This window comes from Aythya marila (genome assembly GCF_965140915.1).
Source record: "Aythya marila genome assembly, chromosome: 2".
Taxonomy (NCBI): domain Eukaryota; kingdom Metazoa; phylum Chordata; class Aves; order Anseriformes; family Anatidae; genus Aythya; species Aythya marila.
The window spans coordinates 29,403,312-29,422,749 of NC_139043.1; the positions used below are offsets into that span (position 1 = coordinate 29,403,312).

The 19,438-nt window shown below is 38.1% G+C and overlaps 1 protein-coding gene across 1 annotated transcript in view; it reads left to right on the plus strand.

Moving 5' to 3' along the window:
- SCIN (scinderin) overlaps window positions 1–19,438 on the plus strand; it is a 47,785-nt gene that overhangs the window by 11,540 nt on the left and 16,807 nt on the right. The window contains exon 4 of the mRNA XM_082753894.1: window positions 5,378–5,527. Coding sequence (XP_082610020.1) covers window positions 5,378–5,527 — 150 coding nt within the window. The remainder of the gene's footprint in view (window positions 1–5,377; window positions 5,528–19,438) is intronic.

Sequence of the window (19,438 nt, forward strand, 5' to 3'; positions counted from 1 at the left end):
CGGGGGGGCAGGGAATTGCTAAACAAGTAGCAGAGCTTGAAGAACTAAATTAAACGGGCTTATTTAAATGTTAAAAATATGTTTTTAACAACACACAGTGTAGCTTAGTAAGTAGGCATGCCATGTTTTTCTATAAATCTGTGAAGCAATTATTTTTAGTTTCAGTAATTTTAACCTCCAGCATTCTGGAAGTTAAGTTATAGTCCCAAAGTCATCAGATGGAGAAATATGAATACTAAGCCTTTTTATTTCTTCAGTTAGTGTTCAGAGTTTGTAGTTTCCTTTCCTTTCTAGGGACTGGAAACCTTTCTTCCCTTTCCACACCCACTTGTATGCAGAAAAGTGGCTCAAACAGAGACCATCATTAAGGCTCAGACAATTTCTAATACCAAGGATTCAATTAGGTTAGTTTACTTCCAGATGATGCAGAAAATCCAGATCCCCTGCTGCTTGAACTCAGAATGAATACGGTCCTGTTATGTACTCTTTAACGCACTATGGTGTGGCAACAAATATTTCTGGAACAAGTTAGTAAAACAAGTGTGAGAGGAAAAATGAATGTAGTAGGTGTATGCCTGTGGTACATCTGGCTTATTTTTATCCCGACGATTTGTTCCAGCTGAATCAAGTGAGAGACTCTAGACTGATTACAAAGACGCTATTGTAATTATACTAGGGCTGGGCTCATGGTGGCCTCAGCAGCATTTTGACTGAAAGAATTCAGAATTTGTTTTGGATTGTCAGAACTCCATAACTTTCAGTGGTTCACTATATTGCAGCTTCAACAAATGAAAGGCAGATTTGATGTAGACTTGAAATGGTTATTTTTTTCCCTGCTTGTATCTCAAATTCAAAAGCCAAGACAGGAAAAAAAAAATGAAACTAAATTTCAATATTTAGAAATTGAGAAAACTGCCACAGAAGCCTACATTAAACTGGTTCAATCCAAACACTTTTTCATATATGTCCATTCCTGAAAAAGTCAGTGAAAAAGGTGCTGTGTTGTAGTCGCTTCTAAGTTTAACCGCTCAGTTATTTTTCCCACCACTTGAACTTTGTTTGCTTAGTCTAGCACATGTTTTTGGCTAAAAAAAGTTTCACACTCCTGTTTCAGGGCTCTCCATTTAAAGTTTCCAAAAAATTGTTCAAATTGTTTGAACAGACTCTGGGGTAATGTGCATATGTTTTACTTTTAAGGAGAACTGAAGGAATTAGAAGCATTTCTGTTCTGTGCGATTCATTTAAAAATTTGGCTTTACAAGTCTATTTACATGTTCTCATTTTGTTAGTCTAGTTACTTAATGGATTAAAAGGAAAGGTGTCAATAGAAAGAATTGTTTCAACTTTAATGAACTCTTTTGTTATCAAAACAGCTGTTTATTAATGACATGAAGAATGAATGGAGTCTCAAATGAGTGCTAGCCAATTAAGCTGATATAAACATAGGAGCATGATAAGATACACAGAAAAGCTTTGCCAATATTCATGTGTGCTCAAGCTTTTTTGTTTGTTTGTTTGTTTGTTTTTTTTTGTCTTCTGCCTCTCTAGAAGTGGTATCTTAGGCTCACTCAATGTAGCAATATTTTCACCCACTTTCAATAGAGCGCCACCTCATTTGGGCACTCCTGCACCACTGCTCCTCTCCTCCTGACGTACTGTTCTTCACAAACTTTGCCAGACTTTCTTCCAACGCACTGAAACCACTTCAGTAGCTTTGACGTGGTTAATTGCCCAGGCTTTGATCTGATTCTATCTACAAATATAAGCAGTTAAACCTAACAGAAGAGAGGAATTAAGGCAAAACTTCACGAAACTTTTCATGTTTTTAGCCCTTTTTTACGAGTTGTGGGTGTAAAGATAATGTGACCTAGTGTTCCACATCAAAAAAGCAACAATAAAAAAAAAAAACAACCAACCAAAAAACACAGCAAAACTTCAGCTGAGTGTGCTCGTTCATTTGCACTAATCCCTTCTTTGTATCTGTGTCTCTATACCTTAATGTAGTTCAAAAAAACAGAAACATCATCCTGACATTAAATACCCCAACAAGTATCCAACAAGTGGATATATACAAGATAGATATATACTGTGGATGCCAACAAGTATCCATAGTATAGATCTAGCTGACTCCTAAGAGTGGTATTTTTATTTATTTTAACTGATGTGCAATTACATGCTAGAGGCATGTTCTAGTGTAGATGTGGGCAAAAATGGATGACTTTAGGACACATCAGGGCTTGCCAACAAAGAATGGAGACACACTGACGTGATACTTGACTTAATCTTTCCTTAAAGGTTAATTTTCTTATTTTAACACTTTAGAATTTGTGGAACTATTTTAGACATCTCATTTTAAACTTTTTTCTACCAAAATTGAAGTTTCACAACAAATTTCCTTGAAATTAGTTTTGAAACCTATTTAATTTACTTAGCTTTGTAATGTATCTTCCCATAGGAGAATGCAAATCAGCAATACAGTGTGGACATAGGAATTTGAACAAAGATATAGGATTAAAACATGTATGTTCAGGTCGTGTTTGTAGCCAGAATGAAAACTTTTCATGGATGTAATCTTCCTGGCTTTTGCTTTCTGCATCCTTGCTAAGATTCACAGAAAAGACACAGGGACACAGTGTTTTCACTTGCCTCCAAACTTAGTAGGCTGCCAGTTGAATACAGAGGTGTCTGTGTTAGAAGGGAAAATTGTTTATTTCAAAAGTGATATAAAAAAATTGTTTTTCCTCCTCTTGCTCTATGTGCCATTTGGAGCTGGAGCAGGAAGGCAGGACATACACTTTCACAATAACGCTCCATACAGGTAACACTGCCAAAGTACTATGGGCCATACATATCCTGCAGCATGTTTCTGTATAGAAACTAAGTGTTGGGTCATTTAATATGCTGTGTAAATTTCATGTTATTTTCTCAAGGTCTCTCTGCAGCCCAGCAGCTATCAGGTATAAAAGCTCTTGACTCCACAGTGCTACTGTGTAGTATGAGAAAACCCAACCATGTGTCACCAAAATGCACAGACCAGAAGACCTCGCTATGGCTGCTGTGTGAGACAGATTCATCTTGCATTCCTGATCTCTCTCAGCAGCTCTGGGGCGGTTACTGTGATTAGCCGTGGTAACACTTTCTCACTCTGAGCTGCTGACTGGCCAGCTGTGATCCAGCAGAATATTGATATCGACTGCTGTCAATACTGGGTAGCAGAATAGCTCTCTTCCACAGCATCTCTCTTAAACTCTGTTAAATGGATTTAAAAAAAAAATACTGTTGGTGCAACCTTCTGCAAATAAACCAGGCTTGGCACAGGAATTACTGATGAATGAAGTTCTTTTTTTTTTTTTTTTTTTTCTTTTGAGACAAGTGAACACTTGAAGTCTCTTTTCGTTTTATTGGAAACAATTTTTGTCAGCCTGCCAATTCCAAATAAGGCTTGCAAAACAAAGCTAAAAATAGTTAATTTATAGTACAGCTAAGACATTGTGAAACCAGTGAAGCTAGAGGTAAATACTACATTATAGTTGTATATACAGTTGTAATACTATATTATTTATAGTATATTTATATATTACAACTATATATAGTTGTAATACTATATTATTTAGTTCTTGTGTATACATAGGTCTAAATAAATACATGAATAATAAAATATAAACCACAACCTCAGTAGCATGTTGGATATGGTTAAATATCTAGCTGACTCTGGATATATATTTAGGTAAATCTAAATATTGGCCTTACCAAGAAGTGACTCTAGCTCTTAAACTTTTTTTTTTTTCCTGAGATTAAATGTTAAAATCCATTTTGCTTAGAGAATGAAGTGAGTAAACTGTCAGGAAGACAATCTTGTAAATACCCACCTGAACCTCTATCATGAGGCTTCAAAATAAGATACTTAAAAATAATTGAGAAAATTATTTTAGTTTAGAATTGAAGGATAACTAAATCTAAGCTCCTGAAGGCTTGTAGCACTGGGTACTTCATATATTTATTTAGTACTCCTGGTAAATATACTAAAATATTATGCACTCTGGTATACTTTTATGACTTCAAGCTGCTCACTTCCTTCTATTAAATTTCATGCTCAGTACCTGAAGTTCAGCTTTTTAGCTTGTTACTAAAGAACATTGTCGTTATCCTGAAATGCTGAAAATACTTTCTTGTTTCTCTAGCTTCTTTTAATCATTTTTTAAATAACCAAGAAAGATGGAGCTTTAATGGTATGTGAACTCCTGATCAAAGATGTTTTCAGACACTGCTTGTTGATGACAATTTTTTTTATGCTGCAGGAGAAAACCTAAGTCTCATTTACCATACAAGGTTTCTTGATACAGAAATCTAAATAAAAACCTAACAAAATTTCATATTTATTTTGGCTTAGGGACAGAAACACTTAGGCCATGCTATTTTGTGAGAATATTTCTTAGTTTAGGAGTTATACACAGCCCAATCATGGAAACTGAAACAACCATATACTGAAAATGAAATTGCATATATTTTATTGTCTAACATGGAAGACTTAGTAAAATCTTATGCAAAGGGAATTCTGAGAAAAGTTTGAGGAATATTTCTTTTGCAGTAGCTTTGAATCTGTAGTCAACAAGCAAGTTATTATGGGGTCTGAAATTAACTAAGATAACTGAACTGTCAATAGAGTTAAATTTATTGTATTTTTTCTTGTAGTGGTGTGGAATCCAAAAAGAAAAAAATTTTCAAAATAATGTCTGCAAATCAAAAAATCTGAAATCTACTGCTGTATATTTTTTAAGGCCTTTCTCCTTACTCTGACTGATTTGATGCATAAAGCTGGTCGTTTTTGACAGCTCAGTTTAGTCACTTGCTTTACTGAAGGCAAACTTGGAGAGCACATGGAATAGGGGGTAGCCAGGACTTGCTGAGCAGTGGGACCTTTAAGAGATGCTAAGAAAGGAAAATTTGAATTTATTGTCTGAGAACTAAAGGTCTTTGTAATTTGCAGTGACAATTTAAGTCTCATAATATTCTCTGTGGTCAGTAAATATTCATTTTGTAGATGAGAATACTTGTTTGAGATTGCATGGCCAGTTACCAAAAAACCTACAGAAGGTTAATGTATACAACTGAAACTGAACTTTTAACCTTTCTGAATGAGTAATCTCCATGAATTGCAGCATACATAGTAAGATAAGGCAATATCTGCCTGACCTCTCTAGTTAATTCTCTACGTCTCATTGTCACCTTCCTTATTGTTGAATCTGCCGAAAAATGTAGCTTCACTGATGTTCTGGAGGTTTATCTTCAGTCGAATAACTATTAATAAAATATTGATTTTATAATGTTGTTCAGTGTTGACTCTTATTGTTAATGTGTATGTTTTCAATTATTTTAGGAAATCTATCAGTGGTTTGGCTCATCATGCAATAAATATGAGCGTCTGAAGGCTGCTCAGGTTGCCATTGGCATTCGGGACAATGAACGAAGTGGAAGATCTACATTAATTACAGTGGAAGAAGGAAGTGAACCAAATGAGCTCATACAGGTATTGTAACAGGAGTATGCCGTTATTGATAAAGCTGTGAGTAAAAAAAAATGTTACACTTCAGGAGTTAAACAGGATTGGGCTCAAAACTTAGGTGCTTCAAGTAGTTCAGGATCATAGAATTAACTTATGGTAGGCTGGTTTATGCTTCTTTTCTATCCTTATCTAAGCAGTATTAAGATATTGGGCAGTAGAGTCTGAGATAATTATCTTAAAATACTCATTTGAGAACTAAATATTTTATTTTTTGAATTAGGCACAGGGTGACTGAATTAAGAGCAGAGCTCATACCAGAACCACACTGTCTGCTCATGAAAAATGAGCAGCATCAAGGTTGCATATTACTAAACAGATGTCCTGAATGTCAAAAAAGTGTAGGAAGATACTTTGCATCACCACTTCAATTATAAGCTCTAATGTACCTAGTCTCTAGTAAGCATAGTGAGCCTACTCATTTTTAAAAAGTTTGATCAACTTGGTCATGAAATCTGAATTCTGTTTTTTAAATATATGATGAAAGTAGAGTGGGTGAAACAAAACGAAAAAGCAATCTATGGAATTTTCAGGTCTTGGAAAAACAAAAAACAGGTGCTGGCAAGTTCTTGCAGTCTACATCCTAATAAATAAGGCATTTGTGTGCTAAATTAAGATTTTTCCACTCTTTCTCTAAAAAGAAAGAAGAAGGCAATAGAGACATAAAGCAGTCCTTCCATAAAATGAAAAATGTGCAATTGGAATATTATTTTGTGCTTCAGATTAACTTCAGGAAGTTAACGTGCATGCAGATATGCCATTGTTTTTGATGGTGCTTATATTCAGTTTTGTCTCATGGAGTAATTGTCTATGCAGCAAAGCATGGCAGGTGCTGAGGCTTCAACCCTTGGCCATGCTAGCTGTGATGCCTTTGGATGATCTATCCATTAGCTTGCAAAGGCTTTTTGCCTGTAGATTTGAGTGCAGATGTGACTGTGCTTGGAAGTAGGGGAGATGGTACACCATGCACCTTTTTTTGTTGTTGTTGTTGTTTTTTTTAAGGAAAAAAAAAAAACAGCCCAATCCTCTATCTGGCTTTTTACTTCCTTTTACAGGCTTTTCTCATAGACTCGGTGTCATATATTTTATATTGGTACCATTAAGGAAAAGAACACAAGTTGACAATGCCTAACTCCTGCTCCTTATCTGAAATGCATGAGCAAGTTGCAGCCTACCACAACTGAGTGGCAGGTACTGGGTGGTACTACAGAAACATGCTGGTTCAGTCCCCTGGCAGCATCCTCCTGCAGCCGCACCTCCTTGGGGTTACTGCACAAGGCTCTACACTGAACTTCTGATAAGCTGATGCTGAGTTGGGAGCACTGATGAGAACAGCTGCACTTCGCACCTCTTATCTGACTAACATGCAGCTGCAGATGCAAAGTCAGACTTATGTGCAGCTACAGCAAAGACAATCTATCTAGTTCATGGCATTCAACAAGCAAGGGCTGTTGAAGGGCTGGCTGTCAGGAGGCTGGCTGCCTCCACTCCTTCAAGGATATGAGCAGCCAGGGTCTGCTTGCCAGCTGTGTGTAACTTGTTTTGTAGCAGCCTTGACACGTGAGTAAGAACACGAAAAATGCCAAGGCTGCATGTTGATCCTGTACCTCATTGTTACTGTATCAGGAAATAAATCTTTTCACATGTGGTCAGCAGGGTATGAAGGATGGATGTACTTCACCTTTTCCTTTGGGGTTGTGAATATAGAGGGAAGAGTGGGTAGTTCCATGGCAATAGGTTCAAGCGAGCAAGTCAGCAGCCAGGGCAGGGTTACTGCCTAGTGCTGCCCACAGAACAGCATCTGCAGCTTGCCTGTGGCTGTCCCAGTCACTGCAAGCTCTGAAGTGTGCTGTTAATGAGACAGGATGGTTGTTAGCCTAACAAATACATAAAATCTATTATGCCTTATTTTTGCTCACAGTCTATCTAGTTCATGGCATTCTTCACTTTGATTTGTTGTTGTTCTCACACAATTGTCTCTAACTTACTGTAGTGTTTGCCTGGGCTGACTGCTCTGAAATTAGCATAATGCTTGCTTCTTCCCTCAATATCATGCAGTTATGGACAAGTGAAGGGAAGCTGCTATTCCTGTCCCTGATTGATTTTTTCCATTCCTTTTTTTCCCGGAAAAAAAAGTGTGATTTCTTCTTTTCTAGGAGAGAGTACTGTGTACTTTATTCATTTTTCATCTAGTGGATAGCTGACATCAGAATGAGATTTCCTGATGTTACCTCCTCTGATAAATGTCAGGAATGATTTTCCCCTCCTGTGAAGTTTGAAGCCCATTGCCTTCAAACATGGTGGCTTGGCATGCTTGTGCAGCTCTGCTAGCCAAGTGTTCACCAGTCAGGGGCTAACATACCCACCACAAGTATCAATGTAAAGAGCTGACTGATTTTATTTTTTTTTTTTTAATCCCTACTCCACAAGTGCAGGGAAGCAATTCTCAACCAGTAAAGCAAGACTACTGTGTTTTATCCCAGTACTGAGTCAGGACGTTTCAATAAACTGTGCCAGATAACTCTCCTGCCATGGGATTAACAGAGGCAGTGGTGGGCTCATGGTTCCTGGACAGCTCATTTTCCCAATGGGGAAAGTGGGTGAAGTGAACTGTTCTGACAAGGGCAGTTGCCTGCTCCCAACTAGCCTCTTTTAGCAAGGACCTGGGATCAGGCTGCCCTGTTTCTACAATTTGCCGATGGGAAAGTTGTCTGGAGCATGCTGCAGGATGAACTGTTGTGGCAGGTCAGCACAATACAGCTTGCTCACTCTAGGAAAGGAGAGTGGCTGAAAGCTGGGTACATAAATAGTTTTGACAGTGGCAACCCCTTTTTTCATCTGCTGTTGTGACCACGGGCCATTTGGGAACATGCTGTGACCATCCTCTGCTGTCTCTCAGAAGATCCAGTGTGTCTGGAAACCTCAGACCTGCTGTGGGTGTACAGAAGGCCTCGTAAGGTGCTGCAAGTATAACTAAAATTCTTCCACTGACAAGGCAGAAACTTTCTTCACAAGCACAAAGATACTTAATCCACCTGGTTTCCCCTCTGTGTTTGCATTTTAGATGAGGTACTGACTGGCAGGTTTAAATCAGAATTGCTATATAAGATGGCTGCCTTGAATATTTAAAAAATAGTGACCACCCTGGACAAATTGCTGGTGCTCCTGCTCAGTAACTGTGACTGCTCTCCACACTTGCAGCTGCCCATAGTAAAGTTCATCAGATGCCAATGATGCTCTGATTTTAACATGTAAACAGCTGAATAGTTGCCCATTCTGCTGAATCTTAGGCCTGAATGTTCAAACTGTGCTACAGAAATTTCTTCACCTTTGTGGGACCAATCCAAAAATAGGTCTTGGCAATCATGAGTTAGAATTTTTTTTCCTATAAAATGGTCACATTAGAGTTATTGCTAACTCAGCTTTTTTTTTCTTTAAACCAAAAGGAAAACTAAATATACATTTTCAAATCTAATCTAGAACCAAATCTTTTAGGGTCAGTTTCTAGCTCTGTCAGAAACCTCCTCAGGGTGGGGTTTGATGCTAACAACACTTGGCCTTCTGCCTGCCTTCCCCGCTAAGCAGGGATTTCATGACATTGTGTTTGCGTATCCAACACATCACTGAGATAACTGAGCCCAGGCACAATAACAGGTAGCCATGCTTGGGACAGACAATTTTATAATTGTGGTTAGAATCTCCTAATTCTGAAGAGAGGACAAAACTGAGGAAGTTTTTTAGCCAGCAAGTTGAAGCTGCTTGCAATAATGCACAAAACAGAACTGAGTTCTGAGTTACCCAAAAGAAAGATACAAAGCACCCAGTCCTCCATGCATCACACATCAATAGTTCAATCTAGTATGCTAAGATGAAGTCAGAGAGGAAGAGAAAGTCTTAATGTATTAGTGTAATTTGAAATATTACACACCCTAAAAGACTTTTAGATTGGCAGCACTGCTCTAGCTACATAGACCAATCTCCCATGATAGATGTTAAGTATCTCAGACACCTGTGACACCCTGGATGTGGCTGAGTAGGGCTGCCTACAGGGTGTAAGAGCTGATGAAAGCTGAGTTTTAACTAAACTATGTATTGAGCCTGTATCTGCCCCTTCCATTTAATCATGAAGTGTTCATCTAATTTTCAGGATGATTCTTGTTTCCTATGCAGTCCAAACAGTCTGATCCTTTGTACTGTTTTGTTTTTCCTTACAAAGGATTCCCTTAAAACTGCAGCACATGCAATTGTTGCAGTTTTTACTGCTGAGACTTTTGTCTTTTATTTGACTTTTGTAAATGTCTTTGGTATGGCTGAAACAGTGAAACTTGAGAAACTTGACTGCTGAGGTCTCAAATCACAAGAAGCTGAAGGATCATTTTAGTAGACAACTTTGAAACCACTCTTCTGCCTTTAAACAACAACAAAAAAAGGCCATGACTTTTGTTTTCTTATCATTTGCAGTTGTCCTGTGCCTGCTTTGTTAGAGTTCTAGTGGCCTTCCAACAAATGAGTGTAGTCTCACTTTTCATACAATACCTATGTAAACAATTAGCTAGTTTAAATACTGAGCAACAGAGGGAACCTCTCTGTCCTTCCTGATAATGCAGCCATTCTCCTCCATCCTTTTTTTTTTTTTAATTTTTTTTAAAGCTCTGATGAAATACCTAATTCTGAGAAACTGTGAATGCCATTGTATTTAGAGATGATTGTTTTTGGCTCTGGTGTGAATAAATACTACACCTGGAGGGTATGGGAATGGTTTAATCATATTACAACCAGTTACACCTTTCCACCCCAGTGACTGGAAAGAGACCAGCAGCACTACACCGTGCTAACTCTGTCATGTGCATCAAGGCTCAAGAGCTTACAACAAATGCAAGTTTCAGAGGCTACTCCTCTAGAGACCCAACTTATGTGAAAATCTGCATAATGACAAGCTCCACTAAGCCTTAAATTAGCCAGATAGGTCTCTAGGTAAGGTGGACAGTGGCATAAGAGCAGGATCACTCCTTTCTTGTTAAACTCAAGTCCTTAACGTTTATTTGCTACAAAACAAAGATATTTCCCAATGGAAGCACAGAAGCACAGTGAGGTAGCTGGTAAAACTGAGGCTTGCTGTGACTTGTGACTACTATAAATGGGTTGGACAGTGCAAGGGCATGCTTCTCTGAACAAGCTCGGCAGGTACCTGCAGTCACATGGATCATTGCACAAGGCACAACAGTAGCGTGTGCTCTGCTAGTAGGGTATCTGCACCTCTCCCAAGAGCCAGCAAGAATAGGCTCTGCCATCACATCTCTACAAGCAAAAATTGCTGTAACAAATCTCCGAACATTTGCATTTCTTCTTGTTCCCTTGCTTTTGGTTGTATTATAGGGTGAAGCTTATTTGTTTTGTATACAGAGGTGTGGAGGAACAGTGGGAGGGTGGATGAGTGGCACAAGAGGAGGAGGAGGGGGAACTGTGGAATACAACCCCTGGGCATGTGCAAGGCATCAAACAGTTATTTAATCACTTAGCTTGTACTTGGTTTTACTCAAAGGCCATATACCACAAATTGCACGTAACTGTGGTACAGCCTGACCTGTTTGCTAGCAAGAAAATATCAAATATAAAAATATCTTAATGAGGTTCTCTTAGGCCAAGTTATGGATGTCTCTGGGAATATGTAAGCCAAAGTAATATCTTCTACTATCTAAATTGAGGAAGTTGTAGAAAAAAAAAAAAAAGAAAAAAAAAAAAGGGGGCAAGACTCCAGGGAATTTTGTGCAATAAATACTGGAAATGAATTTCAGTAACAGGGCAGAGGCAATATTGAACGATCAGATAAACAAAGGAAAGTGAATGCTTTTATAGAAGGGGGATGACAGTGGGACATGTACTTCTCCCTCAGTTAAGCAGTCAGATGCACACAGAGAAGTTAACTAAATTGTAATGACAATATAAAGATTTAAGAAAGCTGGTGGAAAGATAATAGCAACAGTAATGCTATTCAGACCCAGAGACAACTTTCTAAGCTTGATTTGAAACTATGGGTCAAATTTACACCTCAGAAAGATGAATACATGAATGGTTTGGGTACATGCACATGCTTGCAAGGACAGAAGTTGGGTCTTCATTTTAAACAGTTCCTCAGAGTTTGTAGGATATGAAAATAGTCCAAAAAAAGATGTACATGCTCATTCACCTTTCACAGCAGCTCCTACCATTCAAGGAATGAAAGTTTAATCATTACACTGTTAAATTTATGAGGGTTATGAATATGGGTACAAAGTACAAACCCCTTGCCCTGCAGCTGCCAAAATGCCTGCCATCCAGACATGATATTTTCATTTAAATTATTGAGTATTTCTCCTTCGTTAAGGGCAGGCCTGCTTTTTGATGAAAATTTGTATTGTAAGCACTTGGTTATGCAACCCCCACTCAGACAAACAGCGCATGGGTTGAATCCTCATCTAAATTGACTTCAGTACAGTTTAGCTGATCTGCACCAGCTGAGCACTTGGCCCAATGTTTTCCTCAGGCCTAAATGGAAAATCAGCTGGGGGTTTGCCTGAGAATGTCAGGATCTGGCAAGGAGGAGTCTCTTCAGCAGTGTTTAGAGTTACCAGTAATGTTCTTCAAGCTGCAGTTTTCACTCTTGGCTGTCTGAAGCCAGGTACTTAAATGACAGGGAACTGAATAGCAGCTGCAGGTGGCAAGTATACCTGAAAGTCAGGCTTTTAATCAGGTCTCTGAATGCAAATTTCAGTGCCCACGTTAGGAATTTACTTTAAAAAATGCTCAGGTGTATTGTACTGCATGGCATGAACTAAATCCTTTATGAACAGTTCTAATAATAGAAGGTTGAAAAAATAATTTCTTATGCTAGAACATACTCTATACAAGGTACTTTAGTGAATTTCTAAAATCATTAGTAATTGCTGGAAGCACTTGAAATTTAATTATAATTTGTTTTATTTGCATTCTTGTAGGTGAGCAAACCACATTTGTTATGCTTTTTTCTTCATCAGCTATAGCACTTGCAGAATTACCACGTTAGTCAATTATAATCGTATAATTACATGTTAGAATACTAATGGATTTTTTAATGGCTTTTTTCTTTTGTGTGCTAGAATATCAAGAAATCCATTGAGGAAGAAATGCTATAATTTTCAGTTATTAAATGAATATAATTAAGAAAAGGCCAAAGGAAAGAGTTGTTAGCAGTTATTTCTATGTGAAGTTGCTAGCAGTTATTTCCATGAACTTGCTAGCAAAGGGGTTTTCATGGAGAAGATCTTCTTTGCTAAACAAAAAGATCAGAGATGTGTGTTTGTGGAATCCAACATCTACCCAAGAAAAATGCACTTTTCAAAGAGCTATTTTATCTTATTTATTATTTTGTATTTATTTATTTATTTTGCACTGGCTTTGGTCTCCAGGTCTGTGTCATCTCAACTCCTGTGTGGAGTAGCTCTCAAGGGATCTATGCTCAATGTTGCCTTTGAATTTTCTTGAATTAAAGTTCTGTAGTGCAGGAAGGAAGTAAACTTTGTTTAAGGAAAACTAGTATTTTTTTTCACAGAATCTGCATGTACAGATTGCTGCACATCTATTCAGGCTATATAGCATCAAATCTGGGCAAGGGGGAAGAAGAGCAGTACAAGAGAAGCTGCTGCATATGTTTCAGGATCAGTTTAGTATTTCCACCACCACCAAGTGTGTAGCGTTGAAGAAATATGTAAATATAATTATTATATTTACTGCAAGGCAGCTTGTTAGGGACAGGCTTACATTTTGCTTACATAAATGCCTATGGCTTTGATACTACATGACTTTAACTGTAAAAAAAAAAAAAAAAAAAAATTAAGGGATTGGTAAAATCACAAGAGGGATTTAAATTCTGCAGTACTCAGTTATGGGCTATCTGATTTTTATGAGCAGAAAATCACAGCCCCTTTGTTGAACACTTTGTCTCCCTCACACAAAATTTGAGGAGATACAGGAACTTATGCAGGAGTCTAGGTGTCATACCAGAGGTGTTCCCCTGGCATACCTCATCTACTGAGCTATATGGGACTGGAAATGCTGAGATTGTGAATTCAGCCAGTGAATTCGGCACTAGGACAGCAGTTCAGTATCCTGAGTAGCTTTTTCTACTTTTTATCTCATGGGCTGAGGGATGAAACACCTTGCTATGGCTTCCATTGCTCACTCTGCCGAGCAGGGTGTTGCTGCTGCTTCCTCCAGCTGCTCTGCTTCTCCAGGGAGCACTGGTTTTCCAGCAGGGTTGCTGGCTGCCAGTTGCCTGCTGCTGCCTACAAGCTTGATTAAGTTGGCTGAAGCTCTGCAGGATAGTTGCCATACTCCCCTTTTACCCTGCTGCTGCTTGTAGCCTGGTCTGTCATGGCCTGGGGACCAAGCTGCATGGTGGCACTGCAAAAGCGTGGCTGCTGAAGTGAGTACTTACAGAACAAAAAGCTGGGGGTTTTGTGAATTTTAGCAGATAAATATTTTTTGTGACTGAGGTTTCTGTTAGCATTAGTTACTGATTTATTTCCATTCATAATTCTCCAACATAGAAGCACGCAGTACATGCATGCACATGCAGCTTTAATTCACAAAGCTTGCAAACTGGAATCTGCTACAATGACTTCAGTGTCTGCCTAGTTTTATGTTCCAAAAATGAAGGAAAACCTTGCATCTGTAAACTCAAGGATGTGTGCAAGTCTCTGCAGGATGTGGATGTCAGTTCTGATACTAACTGATGTTTGAAGAAGATGTAACAAAGAAGTAAGATTTAAAAAAAGAGGTACAAAGAATTGGTATAAATGGAAAAACAGATGCAGGGGTAACTACTTACTCTATTTTTAATTATGCTGTAGGCAGGCGGGTTGCTGAACAGCTTAATTTTCAATGTTCAGCAGCAGTAATGGCAACAAAGAGCTAGCAGCATTCAAATAATTACTGTAATTCACCTTCCCAGTTTCTCTAGTGTGCCATCACTGTTCTTTGAGGTGTCCTAAAACTTTGAAGACGTAGGCTGACATGGGCTGGGGCTTTCCTCATTTCATTCACAGCCGATCTCACAGGCCCAGCAAGACAGAAGGCAGACTCTCCAGACTGATCTAGATTTTTTTATTTTATTTATTTTTTTTTTTTTTTGTGAGCTTGTTATCCATGGCCTGTTTCACAGAGCAGAAAATTGATGTTAGAATGTTGTTATCGTTAGTAGTCAAGGCTTTATATTCAAATTATTACAGGCAGATATGCAAAGCTGCAAATACTGTATGATAAGCTGCCAAAGCCTAATGCCCTGCTTTTAGGAAGCTAAGCGTAGGGCTATGAATAAAATTATGATTTGCATTTGAAGTTCCCGAGACAACAGAAAGTGGATGAAAATGTAGGCCACAATTTATGCATCAAAAGTGCCATGAGCAACTGATGGATTTTGCTATTTTGCAGCATCCTGAATGCATTACAGATCAGGTTTAAACCTTGATACCAGAAAATGCTTTTGACAAATTACATGGTGAAGCCAAACAAATTCTCAAAATGCCAGAACCATTTGTTAACATAAAACATCCTTTTGTGTGGTTGTCAGTACATTATGGTGTTTCCATCTTATTCTCAATCACTGTTCAGGCTGGTGGGAGGTCTTCTCCTCACGGTGAGTGTGTAATGACATCTGTTGTTGCTTCGATTGATGGTGAGAGGCAATTCCAGGCAGAAATCCTACTAGCTTCCTAGGAGTAGTTTAGTGAAAGGTGTAGTTTTGTTTTGTTTTCTCCCTTGGTTGATGTGTAATTTTTTATAAGATTGCTAATGATTGCTCAGATTGATGGAAACAGCTCCAGGTTACAATAATGAGTAAAAAAGCTTATTCATAATCTGGCTAATGCCAAAAGTAGCGTTTGTCTGGAACAGTGTATGTTCTGAAGTATATGTTATTTGTTGTATGTGTATGTTGTATGTGTATGTTCTGAAGTGTATGTTATTTGCTGGCACAGTGGTTACTGGCCTGTTTATCCTTTCTTTTCTCAGCTGGATTTTTTCTTCTTATTGGCTACTGGGGTAGATATTTGAGATGATAATTATTTCAGAGAGGCATTCCTTGTAATATTCTTCTTTGCTTTGAAGGTGCATATAAAAATCTAAGTCCTTATCTGCTAATGAGTTCACGCTGTGGCTATAGTTCAGACCAATCATCATGCAAAAAATAAAAAGATTTATTCTTTGTCACAGCATACATGTATACACTGAGTTAGCAGTAGCAGGATATACTTACTTATGTCAGAGATTGTAAAAAAGTCAATGATGAGCTCAATGATGAGCTGCTGATCCTGATTGTTTTCTGAAATTATTGAGTAAAAATGTCAGGCCCACAAGACAGTTTTAAGCTCTGTAAATGTCTCTCTATTCTTTCTATTGCTCTTAGTACATAAAGAGGGGGCTTTGAATTTTTTTTGAGATCTAACATTTGGGATCGTAGCCACAACAAATAGTTCGGTTTCAGACCCAGAAACCTAACCTGAATTGTGTATAGTGAGAAGAAACACAAACACAGCACTAGTGTACCCAAGTTAAACTGTACGAAACTGGTTTTCCCTCTTAATTAACTTTCACCTGATGTGTTCTTCAAGCATTGTTTTCCTAGTTGGATTTTCAGCCTCACTGAGCTTCTTAAACTTCTTGCTCCCATTAAATCAATATCAACTATTTTATGAGGCAGAGCCTGCTTCTCCAGTTATAAAGACAGTGTTTGCTAAACTCCTTCTTTTGATGTGTTTACTTAAAATTGCTTACCTTTTTGCATTCCTACAGATTAGAAACCTTTTGTCTGTGATTCCTTCTGTTATTTTTGAGGGCAAGGAAGTGGCATTTCACTTATCAGAAGCAACTTTGGCTCTGTATTTTGAAGTTCTGTGAGAGGGTGCAATTATATGCAGAAAAGATATACACACAATAAGATGTAGGGGAGTATTATTATGTAGGGCAGGATAAACAGTGCTGTATTTACCACAAGGTAAGAGCACGCTTGGGCACATGTTGTAGAGGAATTTATGTTCTGTTGGTGTCCACTGAGAGACTCCTGCAGTAACCTAAGTGTGTCAACACTAAGGTTTAAAAAAAATTAAAAAATAAAAATAAAATTAATGCAGATTGACTTTCTGTTGTATTCCTCTCCCAGCCCCCAGAGAAGATGTAAAGGTGTGGAGTTTGTGAACGCTTTCCATAAAACATGTTAACTCTGCAGTCAGATGCTCTCATTGAGAAGTAAGCTGGTGTGAGTATACGGCCCTGTACAGCATGGTAAGGTCTGACATAACCAGCTGTGAGCATGCCTTATTCTGAAATAACTGTGAAGTAGGTTAAGCCTGGAAGGGTTGAATAACCTGGCATATAGTGTGAGGTTAGCGTGTGCACACTGGGAGAATACCTGCAATACACCTGTGTGCACCCTAGCAGAGCACAGAATTGCTTGTGCTTTTCTCCAGGACTCAGAAACTTGCAGAAAGCAATGGTGGGGAGAGAATAAAGCTCACTCCAGGATAGAGCAATGAAGAGCAAGGAGGGATCTGACATGTTAATATGTCAAAGGCAGATAAGGTAAAGTGATAGGAAGAGACTCTGATTTGGAAATCAAGCAAGCAGCTACAAAGAAAGATGCCAAGCCCAGAGAGTGAGGCAGTTGTGGCATGGATATGTTTGCAGGGCCCTAATTATACTTAATTGTATGAGAATTATGTAAGATCAAGGTTCTGTTCTTGTTGCTAACACTGAATGTATGAAACTAAGGTGTAAGGACCATAAGATTCAAAGTCCTTTACACTGTCTGTTGATTTAAGTAATTTCACTGGTTATCCGTGCTTCAGGAGCCTTTGACTACAGCTTCAGCTGTCATGAGCCTCATTTTACGATGTCTCATCAGCGTTATGATGCCTCATCAGCTATATAAAGGTGAGGCAGCCTGGAGTGCCACACCTCAGTCAGCCATATGCTTTTGTAATTATACAACACAGCTCCAGTTTAGCAGTTAACAACACCATACACACTTCATATCTTATTGATTAAATGTATCTGTTGTCTTAACAACCAGGCGTACGTGTGGCTGTGTGTGGACTCCGCCGTTCCATGGGAGTTTCCCTTAGAAGGAGGGAAGATGATATCTCTGAGGAGGAATTTCTTTGGGACAGAACTTAAGAATTTTTCAGCATTAATTGCTTTCTGTTTAGACACAGTTTTTTGCTTCTGTTATTTGGCCAGAATCTAAACTGTGCTGGAGCACATTTTAAAACTGAATTTTTAAATTATAGAACCTGCTTGGTTTAATCGCCACCAGAGCAGAGTGCTTTGATGGTGCTGTCAGCAGAGAGGCTGCTTCTGTCGAGTTGCTTTCATAAGCACAATGAAGCACTTCGTAGCCTCCTTTAAAAATACTGTGTGGCACTTGCATAGCTCTCAAAGATTCCTGTGCACACAGAAATTTTAACAGCAATTTATTTTATATCACTTTAAGCAACTTACAGTGAAGTAAAGTGATTGCGGTACCACAGGTATTCTGTATGCATGGCAAGAGAAAATGCTGACTTTACCTGTGTCAGGAATCACAACTTGTGTGTGAAATTTTGGCATTTTCTGGAAATACCTAATTAAGCAGAAAAAAATAGTGAATATGGACTTTTGGAGGTTTTATTAATAGGAGTCTTTTACCCTTTTAATAGTCTCTGAAAGTCAAATGTTATGAAAACCTCAAACCTGTTCAGTATGCGTTCAGGTAAAGAAGAGTGTCTGTTTCTTGGTAATTTTCTGACCCTTGTGTTACAAAGACAGCATTATTCTTGGTGCTCTGCAGCTAGTGTATAGGCCTCTGTTCATTCTGCAAACCTAGGAAGGGAAACATTTTCAGAAAACTTGTGACAATGTGCCACATATGCACATTCTCTTTTAATCAGTCATTCACCAGTCTTGTGCTACTCTGCTATGGAAGTATAGCCCTGCTTGGCCTATATGGTAATATTCCCACAGCCATGTAGTGTCAATTCAGGAAATGCTGACTGATAGGTACTGAAGACCTAATGGTAATGCCTTTCTTAAACTTTCAGGGCATTACCTTTTGTCTTCAGTGAGTCACAAGTAAAATATTTCAGATTAAACTGGAACAACCACACTTGCTAAGGCCATGTATTTTACTTTTCCAGGTCAGAAAATTCCACGAACGACAGATTAATATTCAACATTTATGCTACAGTTTTCTTTCAAATTTCTTGCAGCTGTATGCTTTGTCAGCCTTTCCTGTTATCAAATATTTACAATGTTTTTGCACATGACTTCATGTTATATGCAAATCCATAGACAGGCTGTTCTGCCGCTTGTACTTCATGCAAATATATTGTTACTCAGACGTCTTAACTACTACTATCTTCATTTTAGGACATAACTCTATAGAAATCCATAAAATTCTGTGTGCAACAGAATTGGATCTGGTCATATATCAGTCAGTATGGAGAGGTCTTGCCCTGAATAATGAGTTACTAGGATTTAATAATAACTACCTGACCATTACATATTCTTGATGAACCTCTGTAAATTTCTTCTAGTAATAGTTATTATAAGGTTATCCATGGTGTAACAGTACTATGATGTAAAAACTACCACACTGCTTAAATTGATAATCTGGTCATGGAGCAAAAATTGTTTTTACACTCTATGATTTTTTTTTTCTAAGAATTTAGCTATTTTTTCCCCCTGAAAATGAGATTAAGAATCTGTAAACATAAAGATTTTTGAACTCATAATCTGATATTTTGTAAGCAAGATAATAACTTCAACTCATGTATTTCACTTTGATTTAATTTTATTCTCAAACATTTGATGAGCAATGTCATTCCAAAA